The sequence below is a fragment of the Macrobrachium nipponense genome, chromosome 6 (assembly GCF_015104395.2).
Source record: "Macrobrachium nipponense isolate FS-2020 chromosome 6, ASM1510439v2, whole genome shotgun sequence".
Classification (NCBI taxonomy): domain Eukaryota; kingdom Metazoa; phylum Arthropoda; class Malacostraca; order Decapoda; family Palaemonidae; genus Macrobrachium; species Macrobrachium nipponense.
The window spans coordinates 102,932,822-102,953,006 of NC_061108.1; the positions used below are offsets into that span (position 1 = coordinate 102,932,822).

General features: G+C 36.6%; 1 protein-coding gene across 2 annotated transcripts; it reads left to right on the top strand.

Annotated features, from left to right (window-relative positions):
• Nucleotides 1-3,194: 3,194 nt before the first annotated feature.
• Nucleotides 3,195-19,893, top strand: LOC135216339 (carbonic anhydrase 2-like). Of its 2 annotated transcripts, XM_064251545.1 has the most exons (9): nt 3,195-3,313; nt 11,239-11,271; nt 12,123-12,189; nt 12,699-12,875; nt 13,230-13,368; nt 15,357-15,529; nt 15,716-15,873; nt 16,001-16,087; nt 19,628-19,893. In XM_064251545.1, exons 1-9 carry the CDS (start codon nt 3,272-3,274, stop codon nt 19,640-19,642), a joined length of 891 nt encoding a protein of 296 aa, XP_064107615.1. In that variant the 5' UTR covers nt 3,195-3,271; the 3' UTR covers nt 19,643-19,893. The 2 variants fall into 2 exon arrangements, with proteins under 2 accessions (XP_064107615.1, XP_064107616.1); XM_064251546.1 differs by lacking the exon at nt 12,123-12,189.
• Nucleotides 19,894-20,185: the final 292 nt, after the last annotated feature.

Sequence of the window (20,185 nt, forward strand, 5' to 3'; positions counted from 1 at the left end):
ATGGAAACTAGAACTAAAGATACAATACATCTCATTGTGCAAACTTCTTTACATACAAGATATGTGACACATGAAATAAACTGCCACCAGAAATTGTAAACAGCAAGTGCGGAAGAGTTTAAAAGAAAGCTAGACAAAATCATTAGGGCACTGAATGAACAATAAAACCTGGATCTAAAGAAAAGTTAGCACACGATGTCTCCTTGGATGGACTAATAAGCCTTGGAGACATCCTAATCCTTGTAACTCTCTCTCCTATCCACAAGGGCAAATGTTTGTGTAGAAGCTTACTATAAACGTCAATGGTTAGTTTCAAACGAGTGTTCACCCACAGAGTACGTTTGTTTTGCAACTAATAATACTGATATCTCTTACGTTAGCTGGGAGGTGCTCGGGCGAATATTATGTACTGAAAAAAAGTAATATTTGCCCGAGCACCTCTCAGCTAATTAAAGAGATATCAGAATTATTAGTCGCAAAACAAAACAAAAAGTAATATTCGCCTGAGCACCTCCCAGCTAATTAAAGAGATATCAGAATTATTAGTCGCAAAACAAAACAAAAAAGTAATATTCGCCCGAGCACCTCTCAGCTAATTAAAGAGATATCAGAATTATTAGTCGCAAAACAAAACAAAAGTAATATTCGCCCTAGCACCTCCCAGCTAATTAAAGAGATATCAGAATTATTAGTCGCAAAACAAAACAAAAAAGTAATATTCGCCCGAGCACCTCTCAGCTAATTAAAGAGATATCAGAATTATTAGTCGCAAAACAAAACAAAAGTAATATTCGCCCGAGCACCTCCCAGCTAATTTAAGAGATATCAGAATTATTAGTCGCAAAAAAAAAAAAGTAATATTCGCCCGAGCACCTCCCAGCTAATTAAAGAGATATCAGAATTATTAGTCGCAAAAAAAAAAGTAATATTCGCCCGAGCACCTCTCAGCTAATTAAAGAGATATCAGAATTATTAGTCGCAAAACAAAACAAAAAAGTAATATTCGCCCGAGCACCTCCCAGCTAATTAAAGAGATATCAGAATTATAAGTCGCAAAACAAAACAAAAAGTAATATTCGCCCGAGCACCTCCCAGCTAACTAAAGAGATATCAGTATATTAGTCGCAAAACAAACATACCATTTTTGACCCAGACTGACCTAGGCCTTGATGCAGCATTTCGACCACGTATACGAACAACAAAAGATCACGTGACCGAATTGGGAAGTATCTCTCGGTGTTGGACGGAACCTTTGGAGAGAGAGACTGCCAAATTTGAGTCTCCCCATCACGTCCCGCCATTCGTTCACGCACAGGCTGGTCCTCTCCCGTAATTTCGATTCTTGCAGAGTATATACGACCGACACAGCGGCGGGGAGGAACCGGCTATATTAGGACATATACGGAAAAGATATCTGGGTTCGGGGATATCAAGAGCGTATATCCGAAGCTGCGTTTCTCGCGTGGAAATTAGTTTTATCAATCCTTCCTTTATTGACGTCATTTATCGGCAATTTTTTAACCTCTCTCTCTGCTTAAGATAAAGCGTAAAATGAGGGCATGATAATCACGACACCATTTTATGAAGAAAAAGACACGATTGCAAATACTCTTTCCATTAAATGGAATTGTTATATATTAAAATATTTTCCAGATATCTATAATGACACAGTTGAAGAATGGATCTAAACTTAAAACACGCAAATAGTATAAACTATACACCTACGATTGAATTTTCATTGCTCAAAGTTTTGTCTATTGAACACTTGAATATATTTTGATAACGCTCACAGCTCGAAAATATATTCAGCGGAAAATTTGGAGACAATTTCCAAACCGAATTATTTTTGTTTTATGAAACTCATGCATGTGTCATTTGATTCTATGTTTCATTTAAGAAAATACAAAAGATAAATCAGATTATTTTTAATGAATTTTGTAGAATACCGTTGTCAAGTTTTGACATCCGATTATAATCGTCCCACGACTATAACATTCAGTTACTTAAAACGTGTATAAATAAAAAAAAAAAAAAAAAAAAAAAAAAAACTTTGTAACTGATTGAAGCTTTCCCCATCAAAATGCTCTTCGCGCGTATTGTCGAATCGCTAAATTGCTGGAGTGAAGTTCGTAACATATGGTGCCAGAGACGTTTTCTAGAACTCATTAAAACTTCAGGATAAAAATGCGTTCGGAAACCTATTGTTTAGATAATGAAGTTGGGTCCAGCTCTAGTTTTCTATGCAAACGCTAGGAATTCGAGGTTCAGTTGTACTTCTCAAGTTTTTTTTTTTTAATTGACAAATGAACTTGCGTTCACGAGCGAAGTTGTTAATTTTGTTTCAAACAGAATTTATATATACGATTATATTGCTTTGATATGTCAAAAGTAAGTGCGTGTGACAAATATATTTGCTGTTAAGGCCCCGCAATTAAAAAGCAACTTCCAGGGTTCAACCTTATAAAGCAAAGCTATTATCTTCCGAGTTCATTTCAATTCTGCGGGGGTATTATTTTTGTCGATCAGGATTAAGGTACTTTACCGATACACGCAGCAGTCACTTTTGCACTTAGCAGACTGAGTGCAGGAGACCTGACACTTTCAGAGTTTGTTATGCTACAAAGTTTGTGCCGCTTAATGTTTGAAGATTTGATATTATATATATAATTAATATATATAATATATTATAATATATTATTATATATATATTATATATAATAATTCAGGTCCTGACTAAAACAACGTTGCTCTAACGCGTTGTAGTTGGCAAAATATCTTTGCAAAAGTTATTATAAACTGATGCACATTTTTTTTCAAAAGCTGAGCCTATATAATATATAATCAATATTAAAGGTAAAATTATTCATAACAAAGATTTCCTTCTGGTAGAAAATTAAACTGTCTTAAATGAAAAGTTGAACGGTGGAAATGTTTTCATAAGTTGTCATTTGTTTAAGACATTTTTGAGTAAAAAGGAAACAAAATACAAAGAAATAAAACGAGAATTTGGTATTAATTACAGTAATTATACTGACATCATATTTTAGCTTTGAAATTTAAGAAGGCAGTGCCAATGGTAAACTTGCCAAAAATATAAATTAGAATAGAAAACAGGAACTTGACGAGTGATGCTGCAACGGAACAGCCTCTTGAAAGTAACCACCTCACCTTCCAGGCTTCAAAGATCCCCTGTGGTGAAACTCTTCCAAAAGACATCAGCACGACTGTCCATCAAAATTCTATCAGTGTTTATTTTAACTAAGTTCAAGAAATGTTTACCAAAACGTATAAGAGTATAATTGGACAATGTCAAGTATGTGCTAAGTTCCATAGTTTTACATGTTACTTAACCATTAACTATTGTTAACCAAGTTTCTTATCAGCATTGGTAAAATTGTTATTTTGGCATTTTATCCACAAAAAATATAGAACATAGGGAATAGGTAACAAATTATTTATTCTAAAGAAGTGATGGCCTGCAACATTTGTTTTTTATTTTAAAGATATGATGGCCTGCAGTGTTATTGTTTTGAATGCCTCCCATTCCAAGTTTTTGGACACTGATGAGTGACCACTCTTGTAATATTATGCAAGTCATTTTTCAAACCCTTTTCTTTCTATGTTACATCCTAGGGTAAAATACCGCATGGTACAGGGGTGGACCATGTACGATCAATGTGTACAACCCCAAGAAAAACTAACATTATAAACGCGTCCGCATGACACCGGAGGTAAGAGGTCTTTAAGCTCCGTTTACTCACCAACAAGAAGTCGCGTTCTGATGCCCATCTCCGATGGCTCAGGCACGCGTTTATAATGTACTTTTATTGGGGTTGTACCACATTGATCGTACATGGTCCACCCCCGTACCATTGCGGTTTTTTTATACCCTTAAGGGTAATTACCTAAACAGTTTCAAACACTTATGCATTAATGTATCAACTGAGCCCGCCTGGAATAAGCTGAAGTGAAATATTGATATATGCAAGAAAATGAGTTGTTGCCAAGGACTTTTACCAGGATGTATATTATCCTAACCTAACCTGGACCTACACATAACTTGACTTAGGGTGCCTTGAAGTCTTGTAACAAAGTTACAGGGATAAGCCCTAACCCAACTTCCCTAACCTAACCTATCATTAATTCCTCACCATATTTCTAAGGTGTTTGGGGCCGTTTGGCCCTCACTTCGTTTTTGACTGGTGCAGTGACAAAAAATAAAAAATTGAAGGTGCCTGAAGCTTTTTTTAAATTGTCCTAGCTTTCAGTGGACGAGTTTTAAAAAACTAGTATCTCATTTTCCATCTCTAAATGAATGCAGTAACCTTTACAGCATTACCTGATTGAAGCACAAAGGCCAAAAAACAGGAAGGCCACATTTTTTCAAAATTTATTCAAAGAATCCGCCCAGGACTTGGTTTGCTAAGAAAAAAAAGAAAATAGTTTCCATTCCATAAGACTATTAATCATTGTTCATCTTTGGGTACTCTTTAATTTCTCTTCGGAGAGGAATTTGTCATCTATTAATGGTATTTTAAATTTATTCCCATTAACAAAATAAACTGTTAAGTTTCCTGTATGTGTCCCAGGGTTAAAGGCTCTGTGAGATAAGAATATTTTGGATATTACAATGGAAAACCTTCATAAAAAAAAAATTTAATATTTGGGTTGGGAAACAATTATTGTAATACCAAGAGTTAAGTTGGGTATGATAGCTTGAATTAAGTCAGAAAAAAATATTATAAAATAAAATATTTTGAGGAAACCGTACTAGCCTAGCTTTCCTAACTTTGTCTAAGATTTAGCTAAACCATAAGTTACAGCCATCAAGTTGAAAGTTCCGTGAGATATTGAGAATTGTCAGTAAATACTGAATATTTGGCAAACCATATCATTGCCAAGACTAATCTGTATGATAGCTTAAACATAAGAGTCAGAGAAAAATATAATGGGTAATTCTAAGCCCTCATTCTGCTGTAAAGTAGACTGTGGCAGTTGACGTTTTATGTTATTTTACTTACTGAACAAGAATTTTAAAGTAATTATTTATTCCGGTCCCAACTGTAATTAAACCTTTTGAAGACTACATGACGGTTAAACCAAGGGGGTGTGCGAATTTACCGACATACAGAGGTTTCAAAGGGTTAAATAGTGGCAGGATTAGTTTACAGGCGACCGGCAAAAATATTACCGTTACACTCTTTGTTAAATTTAAGTAAAAGTTAAATTCAACATAGGAAAACATTCAAACTGCCACAGTTCTACTTCGGACTGAAACAAATCTTTCGAAAGTTTTGGGGCCTCGGGGCCAAAGTAACGTAAACAAACCGCCAGATATTTGAAATTCTTGGTAGGGGGTTGTGGAAATTTAACCTTAAAACCAGCAGGCGAGTGTAAACATAATAAGGTTAATTTGATACTAAACTTAACCTAACCTAGAAGAATGTGTTACCTGACCCAGGGGGGGGAGAGCCCCCACCCATACCCGCCCTTAAAGGAACATAGGTAAGGAGTCGGTGACTGAAACAAAAGCTCTCCTTAGTCTCCTATAACATGGAGCATGCACAGTAGGATTCGGCATCGTAATAGGTGGATTTTAGCTATGTAACGGCTCCATTATCAGTTTATTCATCGCTTCATTTCAGCTTGTATTTCATGTTTCAAATGTCATAAATAAGAGGAAATAAGAGAATAACATGGCAAAACCTTCCCCAAAGTGTTTTACCCCAACCATAACCCCGCTTTCCCATCAGCCCCCCTTACTGTAGGATAGATTTTAAGGCGTAATTCTCCCAAGTGTTTTACCCCACCCAAAACCCTGCATTCCCATCGCTCCCCCTTACCATAGGATAGAGTTCAAAGGTTAATTACAGGTTAATTACAGCCAGCCAAAAAAATATTGATTTTAAATTCTTGTTCAGGAGGTAAAATTCTATAGAAAAACATCAATGGCCACAGTCTAGTTCGTTGCAGTATAAGGGCTCAGATCTACCATATAATGTTCCCGTCATAAATTTACCATCCCAGTGCAACACCATACTTTCACTTATCTTGGTTACATTACAGCAGACGATTATTGTTGCATCATAGCTTAACCATTTGGTACATTTATCACAAAATTAGAGCTTAGTCTACCAAGGTTAAGTTTTTTACTAGAATCTCTCTTATTCCTAAGTTTGAAAGATACAAAGGAGGCCAGGATATTTTACTGTTTTGATAAGGTCCCTGTTTTAATGTGTAATTCAAAGAACCAGCAATTTAATTTATGAATCTTGTAATATGTGTATGGCCAAGTCTTTTGTCTTCCTATATCTCGTCAAGAGGAACTTAAAGATTATTCCTTAATTTATATAATTTTTTAGAACTATTGATATATTTTCTTTGCCTTTTTCTTGGGTATATGGTTAGCATAGCTATTAGTCTTGAGAAACAGAATATAGGTGCTATTTGCCAGCACAGCAAATTATTTTACAGCCTACATTTTTTGTTTTGAGCCGACACATGCCAACTGTGTTGATATTTTAAGTCACTAGCACGTAAAATATAAAAAGCCTATCCAACGCCAACATGCGTTTTTGAAAATACAGATAACAATTGGGATAATTCAGGACAGTTGATAGGCTCTAGTGCTTGGTATGTTTGCCTTTATTATGGCTTATTCTGTGGTTAAGGCCCCAGGACTTGACCTTACAGCATATTCATGACCCCTGTTACACCTCTTCACCCAGAGCCTACTTGGTTTCCAACTACAGTGGTACTCGAGATACGAAATCAATCCGTTCCGAGGCGGCCTTCGTATAATGAGTTTTTCGTATCTTGGAACACATTTAAAACACCCCATTAAATTTCATAATAAAGCTAAATTGACCTATAAACAATGAAATACTACAACAATTTGGACCATTCAATACCTAAATTAAGAATAAAAATCGAAAACCTGTAAATAAAGTGTATATTAGTGTACAAGAAATATTATTACTGTAACGTAAAATGTGGAAGCTTACCTTTCGAGTGAGGCTATCTCCGATAGTGGCGGCAGAGGAGGAGGAGGACAAACGGCAGATAACGTACGTACGTATGTACACTTAACTTTACGAAAACACAAAAAATTTAAGGAAAACCATAAAACTAAAATTTACGAAACACCTTAACAAAACTGTAACACTTAACTTACAAAAAATCTAGAAAATTACGCAAACATTTTTTTTTTTTTTTTTTTTTAACTTTTTTTTTTTTTTACTTTACGTAGGCTTTTTTTGTTTTTTTTTTTTTTACAGAATTTCAACTTCATCACCGCTTTCAACGTTCTGTTTTTCATCACTTGGTTCTTCCTTTTTGCTTTCAACTTTCTGTTTTTTATCACTTGGTTCTCTCTTTTTGCTTACTCCTGCTAATGCTGAAGGCCTCTTTAAAAAATAACGATCCAAGGAAGATTGCTTCTGCCTACTTTTCACAATGTTCCTGAAACGACTCAAGCAAACGTTCATCGAACTGCGCAAGCATCCGACCTGTGTGAGCCTTTTCGGGGTGTCTTTTTTTTCGATAAACAATTGCACTTTATGAAAAGCGCCTAGAATATCCTTAATTTCTGCCGTTGTCATAGGCTCCTCCTCCTCTTCCTCGCCGCTGCTAGAGAACTCCTCTTGAACGACGTTAAGTTGCATGGCCTCCAACTCCTTCAGGTCATCCGTCGTAAGCTCCTCTTGGTGCTCCTCGAGAAGGTCGTTGATGTCGTCCTCGTCGACGACCAGCCCCATGGACTTGCCGAGTGCAACGATCTCATCAAGATCTGGTTCCAAAACAGTTTCGGGATCATCAACTGTTTCTGACTCTGCAGTACCAGCTTCGCCCACGTCGAATCCCTCGAAGTCTCATGGCGGATACGGCATCAGGCCAGAGTTTCCTCCACGAGGAATTCAAGGTTCGCCTCGAAACCTCCTGCCAAGCTAGGTCAATGAGTCGGATACAAATGACGATGTTGAAATGCTCCTTCCAAAATTGACACAAGGTGAGGTTTGTGGTATCGGTGATGTCGAAGCATCTCTTGAAAGATGTTTCGTGTACAGCTTCTTAAAGTTCGCTATCACTTGCTGGTCCATGGGCTGGAGGAGAGGGGTGGTGTTGGGCGGAAGAAAAAGAATCTTAACGAAGGAATACTCCGCTAGGATATCTTCCTCGAGGCCAGGAGGGTGGGGAGGGGCATTGTCCAACACCAGCAGACATTTCAGGGGGAGGCGCTTCTCTTCCAAAAAACTCTTCACAGTTGGGCCGAAACACAGATTTACCCACTCCGTGAACAAAAGCCTCGTTACCCAGGCTTTTGCATTAGCCCTCCACATCACTGGAAGCTTCTCCTTCAAACACTTTGTGGGCCTTGAAGGCTCGAGGAGTCTCGGAGTGATACACCAGTAGGGGCTTCACCTTGCAATCCCCACTGGCGTTCGAACAAAGTGCGAGCGTAAGCCTGTCTTTCATAGGCTTATGCCCGGGTAGCTTCTTCTCTTCCTCCGTGATGTATGTCCGACGAGGCATTTTTTTCCAAAAAAGGCCAGTCTCATCACAGTTGAAGACTTACTGAGAACTGTAGCCTTCCTTGGTCATCATCTCGTCGAACGTCTTTTTAAAGGCTTCGGCCGCTTTCGTGTCCGAGCTGGCAGCCTCCCCATGACGCACCACCGAATGGATGCAAGTCCGTTTACGAAATTTCTCGAACCAGCCATGCGAAGCCTTGAACTCTGGGGTTGGCGTTGAAGTCCCTTCCCCTCCCTCGTCTTCCGCCTGTGCAATCAAATCGCCGAAAATAGCACTGGCCTTGTGAGCGATTGCTGTCTCCGTTACTGTATCGCCAGCGATTTCTTTGTCTTTTATCAGATGAGGAGCAGCCGTTCCATCTCGTGTGCACATGGCTCCTCTTGCTGGACAAAATAGTGATGCCCTTCGATGGTGTAGTTGCTTTGATGGCATCCTTCTGTTTAAGGATGGTGCCTATTGTCGACGGATTACGGCCGTATTCCTTTGCGATCACACTCAATCGCATACCAGCTTCGTACTTCTTTGTGATCTCCATCTTTGTCTCCAGAGACAGCATGCACTTCTTTCCGTGAATTTCAACTTTCTTGGGACCCATGACTACGTTAATTTACGTAAAGTTACACAAATACGTAATAATACAGTCTTCACACAACACGATAATATGTACTGCAACGAAATCACTAACGAATTTACGTTACTAAACAAAATCGTTGGAGCGAACGAATGCCGATTGCGTACGGTAAAGTTTCGGGTGCGGAGTGGCCGAGCTAAGGGACGCCAGCGCGTACGTATAGAAGATGCATGATGGGAGGGATGCTGTCCAATCAGAGAGAAGGATCTCATGGCTTGGCTAGCATCAGGAACCAATGGGAGAGCAGGAGGATGGTGGCGAGTCTACTAGCACTAAGATGGCGGCTTGCGGCGCGAGTTTCAAAATTGTTATCGGGCGAATCTCGGACTTTCAGAAACCTTTTGTATCTTGAAAACTTTTCGTATGTAGAGCAGTAAAATTTTTCGCATTGGCTTTCGTAACTTGGATTTTTCGTAAGTTGAGCCTTTCGTATCTCGAGGTACTACTGAAATTAAATTTTGGTTAACCAATCAAGGTCTCTCCCCTTAAAGTGCAAGCTGTTGCAACACCACCATTAAGTAACTTTCCTTTGAACTTGAAGCCTCTAGAATTACACACAATTATCCAATGCCTCATCAAGAGTAGCTTTTCAGCTGATTTTGCAGAATTCATTAGTGCACAGAGGAAAAGATGAAGTTGTGCATGATCAGAAGTTAGTATAGTTCAAAGAAGGTTAATGCTCACAGAGCAACTGTTCCAACATGTGTAGACTTAAAAAAAATCAAGGTAATGAAAGGTTACCAATCAGCTGAAGTCCTGGTGTTAGCGTGTAGTGTACTGACCCTGGATACTTCGAGTGATTTAAAACAGATTTTTAAGCATTTTACATAAGGTACTACCTAGAAGTTTGAAGCCACAAATTTGGGACTTATTAGTCCAAATGAACATCACTATCCTTCCTTAAAGTACCTGACATTTAATGCAGCCTTTCTTTTGGCCTCAGCTTTTGTTTAATGAGTAAATGAATTGTAACTGTACATTCTAGTTACTAAGGGCAAACTTACTGAAATGAGTGGGTTACTGGATAAGTGTTAGGTTTTGTGGTCAAAATAAAGGCAGCTACCCCTTCTGTCCCAGGCTGCTTCACCTTCTACTGTAGTACCTACTTTTGATGTTCAGATGAGAAGCAAGAAACACCCTATCCTATGTGCTGTCAGAACCATGATGAAATATAAAGAGAGAACTCAATCTTTAGAAGGGGTGCTGCTTGCTTTTATTCACCAGCCCCAGGAAAATTATTCTCTTTGTTTACTTCTCCCCACTAATTTTGAAGCATCCAAACTAAAACCCAAGGGTAATAAGTTTGAGCAATATCAACCTCTTTGGATTTCAAACTGACTTATGATATTAATGCAATTTTAAACATAGCAACCTGTAGGTCCTCTTCTAATTTCATTAAAGTTTAAGACTTGACACATAAATCTCTAATTTATATTTATATCACCCTATTATAGCCACAGGTTAGAATGTGCCTCCACCAGTATACGTGGGTGGGATGTCAGATTATCATCATCCTCATCCCCATTAAACTATTCACTAACCTCTTACTCTAGAGATCTGGGGTTACTATAGATACCTGGGGTATCTGCTACTAATCACTTTGATGAGCATCAGTCGTCCTCTATTGTTTAACTAAAAATTCCAACCAAGAATTGCAACCAACTAACAAGGCCCTATCCATGGCATAATCACATGTTAGCCTCAAGAGACTTAGTTCTATTCTTCACTAAACAGTTTTGTAGTTCCTCTGTCTCTAAAGTGCTCTTGGACCCAGATGTATACTCAAGACAGGTGAAATGGGATACTCAGTTAGTTCGGCTCAGTATGTAGATTTCTGCTACAGATTAGGCTAGAGAAAAGTGATTGGCTCCTAGCTATGTAAAGAAAGCAATTTTATTATCAAAATATTTATTTCTAATGTTTTGCCTTATAATCCTATGCTGATGCAAGTAGTTGCTATATTGTACTCATTAGTAATTTAAAACTAATAGTTGTCAGATTAACCCAGTACTTGTGAACCTGATTTGTCATACCCATTGTTGCCTCTAGATTTCTTATTCTATTTTTCTTTACAGGTTTGGTACCTGTTATCCTGCTACTTTGTAACAGTAAGTGTTTTCTATCATTGGTTAAATTCCAGAGCTGTGTGATAAGCAAAAAAAAAAATGCCCAAAATTAGTTAAAACTATTGTGGAAAATGAAAGATGATTTTGGATCTAGTCTGCAATTCAGTGATGATCTTACCATCAAAATCATTTCACCTTAAATGTCGTCGTGACTGTTGATAAGTCCTCATACTAACCCAGGCTGTCAACATAAGGCACCTTATAATAGTTGCTATAAGGTACCTGGCAATATGTTACTCTTAAATGATTCTGGAAGCTGTTGAGCAAAGACAATGCCTTTGTCATCACCATTTTGTCGTAAATGTTTATCCAATGATTTCCTTGAACCTACACAAGTAAAAGCATCTTTAGTATATCTTAAATGGTTCTGCCATATATCATGATGGTCATTTTGTTATGATCATTAAGACACCAATCCTATTTTGCCACTTATATTCCCAACCAAAGACTTTACAGAAAAATACTCTTAAAAGAGAGCCAATTTTTCTAGCCCTGATATTCTTCTGGCCTGATTTATAAAGTCTAATTACTCGTAATATGTGACATCCCATGCCTTTCCCAACTCCCAAAGTGTGACCATGCTAAAGAGTTAGATAATTTTGCATATAGAAAATGTTAATAAGTATCTCAAGTGTCATGCACCTTCTGGTAGCAGCAATATTTTCCTAAGTATAGTGTATTGAAATATAACACCTATATGTATATACATAAAATGTGCATTTTTATTTAAGAGGTTTTGCTATGCCTGTTTTTCAGAGCTGACATTTCTCACTTATAAAGATGTTTTGGAGGCAAATTTCATGTTAACATCAACCTTTGTTTTCCTTCCAAAGGTATCTGCTGAGGTTAATACATCTGTTGCAGTTATTACAGCAGATTGGTCGTACAGCGACTCCTCTGGTAAATATGAGGATTCGTGTTTTACCTTCACATTGACCTGAAATGTTATAGGGTTTTGGTTTTTCCATAAAGACTGGAAATTATTTGCACTTAGTTCAAATAAATTTAGAATTATTAAAAGCTTCATTAGTTTTAAAGTATTTTGGTAAATAATTTTCCTTGTAAAAATATTTTTGTTTATAACTCTTGAACGGGTGGTTATAGTACTTTAAAATACTGTACATCTAACTTGGTTTCTGGAATAATGACACAGTTTCTTGCTGGAAAAATGTCAAAATTAATTTGATATGGGAAATAAAGGCTATTAGGGTATACTTATTTTATGGTGGTTTAATTTCAAGCCAAAAAGTAAAGTTTATTGTTATCAAATACTCTTATGTGTATGACAGCCAAATGTTTTTGAGAATCTTTGGCCAAGCAGTATATTTGACATTTTGCATTGTTTTGATGTGAAGCTGCAAAATTTTTGTAATTTCCTGGATAACTGAATTTTTTTATCTATTTCTCAGAAAACGGACCCAGCCACTGGCATAAAACTTTTCCTGCTTGTGGAGGAAACAATCAATCTCCCATTGAGATAGATGATAAAATCTCAACTGCTCCTGAAAGCCTCTGGAGACCCCTTAAGTTTCTTGGCTATGATAATTTCCCAAAGAAAATGCAAATTAAAATAAATTATGGCTCAGGTAGGCAAATTCTTAAACACTAATTTTAACATTTAACCCATTTTACATTAACCTCAATAATTGCCACAAAACATGAAAGATGATTGCTAAGAATTTCTACTCTTGTCAAGAAAAACTGCAAATAAATAGCTGGTGATTTAAACACTGAACCTTCACTGAACTCTGCAGAGACCACCTTTTTTTTTTTTTCAATCCTGCATAAACTAGGATTTTGGTTTGGTAATTATGAACCCATCATTTATTTCAATTTGTCTGCATTAAGTATTGTGTTCATAGTTCAGAATATAACACCAGTGAGTTCAGTAAACTAACAGCATGACTACTCTTGATAAGTTCTTTGTATTATTGACTTAGTTCAAGTAAGAGGAAACTGGCATGCACAGCCGACAGTGAGGGGAGGCCCTCTCAACAATGACTACCTGTTTCATCATCTCCATTTTCACTGGGGACCAAATGACAGAGAAGGCTCAGAACATACACTCCATGGCAAGAGGTGAGGAAAAAAACCACTGGAAATAAATAAATGGAACTTATAACTAGTATGAGGTTGTATAATGTATAACTTGCTGGAGAGAATAAAGTTAAATTCTACACACACACACACACACACACACACACACACACACACACACACACACACACACACACACACACACACACACACACACACACACACAGAGTACTGTATTATGTGCCTAAATACCACATCAAGGGGTTTACAGCCCTTTGAATTGTCACTTGTAAACTACTATTGTTAACAAAGTAATCAGTAAACAATATTTTAAAGGTAGTATTCATAGTAGTACATATGTACATTTTTAACAGAATGGCAAGACCGGTAATACAATTGGCAAGACCGGTAATACAATTGGATTTCATTTGAGCCGAGTCTGTAATAAAACATTTTGAAAACTAATATAAGACCTAAAAATCAGATTCTGTAATAGGATATTTTTGCTAAATAATATGTATACATATAACTCTCACAGATTTTCAATGCAATAAAGTAAAATCAGAAAGACAAATTTGATTTGTCTGTGTGTGATCAATTGCTATTGCATTAGTATAGTAAATAACTCTTATTAGAATGTCCTTATCAATTGCGCGAATTAACAGATTTCCTTCTGTCTTATAATGTGATAGCAGAAGAGATGATTGATGGAGTGAGGGGGGTTGTGAGATATGGTAAAAGATGTGGTATGCAATGGAAGTTCTGTTGAAAGCAAGTAAAGAAAGCTACCTACCCCCCTAAGATACGAGACATGAAGGAACCTACTGCTTAGCTTATTAATAAGAATATACGCACTATCATTTATTTAACGTCTCTTATCATTTATTTAAGAGTCCCTTAGGCCCCGTCCACACGGCCGAGCTTTGCTCGATGAACTTTGTTCGATGTGACGTCAGAAGCGGAGAAACCGCAGCAAAGTTCTGACTTTCTTGCTGTTTCTCCACTTTTGACGTCACATCAGACAAAGTTTGTCGACCAAAGCTCGACCGTGTGGACGCGAGGCCTAAGTAACGAAAGCTATATACAGGCAGTCCCTGGGTTAAGTCAGTGTTTCCAGTCAGGTGCCACGCTCTAACCCAGAGAATTATGTCACCCAGAAATTGCAAGAAAAATGTATAAAAATGAGAAATGAAGTGATGAATGCCTTACCTTTAATCCACTGGGTGTACTGTACAGTATTCTACTGTATCATTGCTGTTTGTACTTTTACTGTTCCGTCATGGCATAAGACGACATAAACCCGGAACATCTGTTATAACTTGGGACTGATTTTTTATGAATAATTTGAAAAGCGATGTCAACACGAACGACGTAGCCCGAGTCTGACGTAACCTGGGGACTGCCTGTAAAATAAAGGATGTAAAAAAATAATTTACATATTTTGCAATGGCAATTTACACAATCCAAAGATTTGATATTGTAAACTTAATTTACCTAAAATTTTATAACACTGTAGTACTTATTGAGGGCTATTTTCTTGTTGAGCATTTCCATATCAAATGTGTAACTTAATTTTAGATACAGTAGGTTCAAAGTGTGTACAGATTAGTTTTGATTTTCCTAAACACATTAGGTACTGTATATCAACATCACAGTTTCTATTCTCTGGCATGACATGTCACTCTTACATAATGTACGCACGTTATTCCAAGGTAAAGTGAATATGTTCAATCATTTTTGCAAAGTACTCTTAAGTAAATGTATGCTGCTTGTAAATGGAATTAATATATTTGTCAAATGGTTAATTGTGGAATCTTTACATTCACTGGGTATATTGTTAGCTCTGCAAAAGATTAGTCAAGATTGATGGTCTTCACTTAGTACTACAGTACTACATTTTTAGACCCTGATAAGTGTGACAGTTTTTCAAGTGCTATCAGTGGAAATGATGCTCTCTATTATATGTAGATTATTAACTAAAGTTTAATGGGAAACTGATATTACAAATTCAAATCCTGTCTACTCCACAGATATCCAGTAGAACTTCACCTTGTCCACTTCAGAGGGAACTATTGTCGCCTTTCTAAAGCTTTATCTCACCCTGATGGTCTAGCTGTAGTGGCTGTCTTTATGGAGATAAGTGAAGATGACAATGTTAAACTTCAAAAATTTTTCAGGGAAGTTGTGGAAGTGTCTGGGCATAGTAAGTGCATAATTGACACTTATTCTTAAGTAAAAACTTGTGCAAAGTATTCACTACCTCTATGGTTAGGTCATGAGCAGAATTACTTTCAGTGTTATTTGCTATTACAATCCTGATTATGGTTTTCTCTGAAATTGTACACAATCTATTCCTTTTTTTTTTTTTTCTTTTTACTAAAACTTTCAGATTCCAGCATCAGTATTTCTCCCTTTCCTCTTAATTTGTTGCTTCCAAAGAAAATAAGAAGATTTTACAGTTATCATGGATCTCTCACAATTCCACACTGTAATGAGGCTGTTACCTGGATAATTCTGAATGATACTACAGAAATTTCTCCAGATCAAGTAAGTTCCATCAAGCGACTTTAGAAAATTGTAACCTTATAAACCGTGATTGATGCAATGGTAATTTTATCTATCATGGATAGTTTCTATGTTTTATACTGAATAATGCTCATCCTTCTGATCACAGGTGGAGGTGTTCAGAGAACTTAAATATAGTGATGGACAGCACATTCTTCACAACTACAGACCTTTGCAGAATCGCAATGAAAGAAAGGTAAGTTACTCTAACACATGAATACAGTGGTACCTCGACATACGAAAGGCTCGACTTACGAAAAACTCGAGATACGAAAGCAAATACGAAAAATTTTACAGCTCTACATACGAAAAGTTTTCAAGATACGAAAGGTTGTTGCTGTAAAGTCCCGAGATTCGCCCGGACCACCGAGAACAGTTTTAAAACTCCCGCGCCGCCAACTGAGTAAACTCGCCACCATCCTCCCGTTCTCCCATTGGTTCCTGATGCTAGTCACCCCATAAGGTCCTGCTCTCCTATTGGTCAGCATCTACCCATTGTGCTTTAAGTATTCTATTGGTAAAAGGATGCTGTAAATTGAAAAACTTATTCATGCAATACATTTGATAAAAAAAAAACATTAGGTAAAGATAGAATAAAGAATAGAAATGAATGGTTATACTGTTTGGTAGTTTCAGTAGTTGAAGAGAGATAATGAAAATTTATGGCTTACTGTGCAAAGTGATTGCTTGGCGATCGTCCGATACTCGTAAGTGTTGGATGTAAACAGAAGTTTGGAAGCTTTTTTTGTTTGTTTATTATAGTTAATGGTTACTTAATAATTATTTGAAATGAGTACATGCAATACATTTAATAAAAAAAATTGTGAATTAGATATCATAAAATATAAAATAAATCAGACTGCCAACAAATACGTATTTTTTAGAATTCTTCTGTTTTATTATTACATTACATATACGTACGTATGTTTCATTATAGCTGTCAGTAACTCGGTATCTCCATTAGGTAAAGATAGAATAAAGAATAGAAATGAATGGTTATTATACTGTTTGGTAGTTTCATTAGTTGAAGAGAGATACTAATGAAAATTTATGGCTTACTGTGTGCTAGGAAAAATTATTGCTTGGCGTTCGTTCGATACTCGTAAGACGGGTAAGAGCTGAATGTAAACAATCGATTGGAAGGTTTTTTTTGTTTGTTTGTGTATTATAGTTAATGATTAATTAAAAATTATTTGAAATGAGTACATACTGATTATTTATACATTTTATTGGCATATTCTAAGCTTTTAGCTTCTTAGGTTTAGATGTCAGAATCATAGACTAGGCTACAGTAGCAACCGCTAACATAGGCTAGGCTTATTGCTAAGGGACATATGCTAAAGTCCTAATATATGCAGTAAAAATGGGGTTGAACATACATGCGATTGAATATTACTCAAGTAAGTACAGTATTTTGCCTTTTTGGAGTCATATTTCTTCCGTCGGATCGGCGTCATAACCCTAGAACATGTGTTTTAGGCCTGGAAATATAATTTACTGGGGTGTTTTTGGAGGGCTTGGAACGGATTAGCCATTTTACATGTAAAATGTGGTCCAAGATACGAAAACTTCATGATACGAAGGCCACCTCGGAACGGATGAATTTCGTATCTCGAGGTACTACTGTATTTCAGTGCGCTTCTGTAGTTATAGAAAAAAGAAACTTTAAAATGTACAACAACATGCTAAAGCGGTTTTACAGATTCATGGAAATTCATAAATAAGGTACATACATGTATAGTACTGTATTTTGGCAAATAACTTTAGACATTCTAGGAGAAAAGTATTACCTTATATTTAGATGGACAAATGAAGAAAATCTTTAAAATATTACACTACATGAAAACAAGCCAGCCTTATGCCACTGCAGACTCTTGCTTATACATGCAGCCTGTAAAATTGAGTCTCTAAATTTTAACTTTGACAATAGGAACAATGCAAAAGTAAAGCCAGGGTTTGTGAGTAGGAGACCAGAAATAATATTTTGTTGCAAAAGGATGCTCTCAGCATGGTCCATGGCTTGGATATGATGAACCCATTTTGGAGATCATAAGACATAATAGTTTACTGAGTTACTTAAAGCAGTGCTTGGAGAGACTTTTGAATACTCTGATCTTCTTATATTTAGGAAAATAACACTCATGTTAGGCCTTTCTAGTCAAAGCTGCAATCTCATACAGAAAGAACTTACGGAGCAGACAGGATTTCATGTAAAGATGTTAATGGTTGTACCCAAATGATCTTCATCATGTTCATGGTATTAAGTATTGAACTGAGTTCTGGAACATTCTTTAGTACCAAGTTGTCTAGCTTGTCTTTTATAAGGAGTTATTCTTTAAGAGTAACCCTTTTTCAAGATCCAGGATAATTATCCAATCATGCTTGGTGTAAAAAGTTTTATGTCCACTCACTGATCTTAGGTCTAATTGATCCTACCTGCAGGCAATAAGGAAACCGTGAATATGGTCTACACAATTGGGCAGACTTGTTCATTCTGAAACATTTGTTTATCAGAAATCTACTGATGTTATCTCAGAAGACAACAGCTATTCGTAAGCTTGGGTTCATAAAGCAGAGCACTTAGATACTTCTGTTAGAATAAGGTGTAGGCCAATGTCAAGGTAAATTTCAATGTCTGTGCAAAGGCTATGTACGGCTTGATAGCAGTGTCATCTCAAGCAGTTCCAAAGAGAGATTAGTGTAGTGTCAAAGAATTTGAAAGCATATCAAGTGGATTTCTTACTGTCTGTTAAATGTTGACTATACCTAACAAAATGAAATTGATGTAGTGGTCCGAGACATCTTTGGCTGGAAAGGTCTCTTAATGAAATTCAGAAATATTGGCAAAGGCATAAAGTTGAAAAGATAAACAAATTTGAGGGCCTCTTGAAACCAAGTAACTTCAGCAAGTATTTAGTTAATGATGTCTTGTAATATGAGGACCACAGGGTATCTTAACAAATTTCATTGGAGATTTCCCTCTCATGAAAGTTGTAGTTAAAATTCATTCCCTATCAATAAAGCCTTTCTGACGTAAGTATAGCCAGTGGCTACTGTCTTCTTTCTAAAGGTAAGGAGGGCTGTTCTGGAATGGAATGGAATAAAAACTTTATTCCAAAGGTCAAGCACTGGGACCTATGAGGTCAATCAGTGCTGGAAAGGAAATTGAGAGTAGGTAGGTTTGAAAGGTGTAACAAGAAAACCTCACAATTGCACTATGAAATAATTGTTAGGAGGGGTTGAGGATATCAAGATCAAAGAAAGGTAATATGAATGGAAGTACAGTGAAAGGAATGAATATGAATGGTGGTACAGTAAAAGAAATGAAAGAGGGTTGCAGCTATGGGCCAAAGGTATACTACAAAATGTCTTGAGTGATGCTTGCAGTGCACCCCGTAAGGTGCACTGATGGCACTATCCCCCCTGTAGAGGGAAGGCTGTTCTCAAAATCTAATTGGCCCCAGAATTCTCTATTTTTATATAAACTGGTTGGCCATCAAGTAATAGTTATACTGTATCCATTGACATTCTATCAAGATATTCGTCAAGTAGTATATTCCTCACTTAATTTCTTTCCTAATTGTTTTACAATTAGTACTGAACATGGCCCTGGTGACATTTTTACAATCATCCAATGATGTTTTTATTTATTTTGACCTCAATTTTTCATTCCCTTTTCATGTATAAAGCACTTTACATTTCGGTCAGGCTTTTACTTTTGTTTGCTGATTTTCAGGTACACTCGTATTAAAAGAAGTCTATCAACAAGCAAAGGACTTTCTTTCTCAAGTGTACGGAAACTTGAGACAAAGCAGCAACAAAATTGCTTCATTTCACCAATGAGGAGATTCAGATTCTAGTAAATACAAAAAAAAAATGTAATTCTTTTTTCTTACTTTGGTGGTTCATAGTACTTTCTTTTAGTAATATCTTTTATCCACTTATACTCGAAATTGAAACTGCATTGTATCCTGTATTAAAGTGTGCTATTTCTCTCTAAAACTGTATAGTATATCCTGCAAATTTGATTTTGGCCTTTTTGAACACATAATATGCAGTTTGCTACATCATGCAAATCGAAAATCCTTTCTCGATTATTTGATGTAACATTATTCCTAGTCGTTTTTCTGTAATACATCCCATATTTAAAAATGAGCAATTTTTGGGTGTGACATTTTTTACTAGGTGAATATCCTCACGTATCACAACTCTTACTTGACACTTCTGATATTAATGATCAGGAAGAATGTTCCCTTATTATCCAGGCTATAAATTTGTAAAACAAACAGAAAAT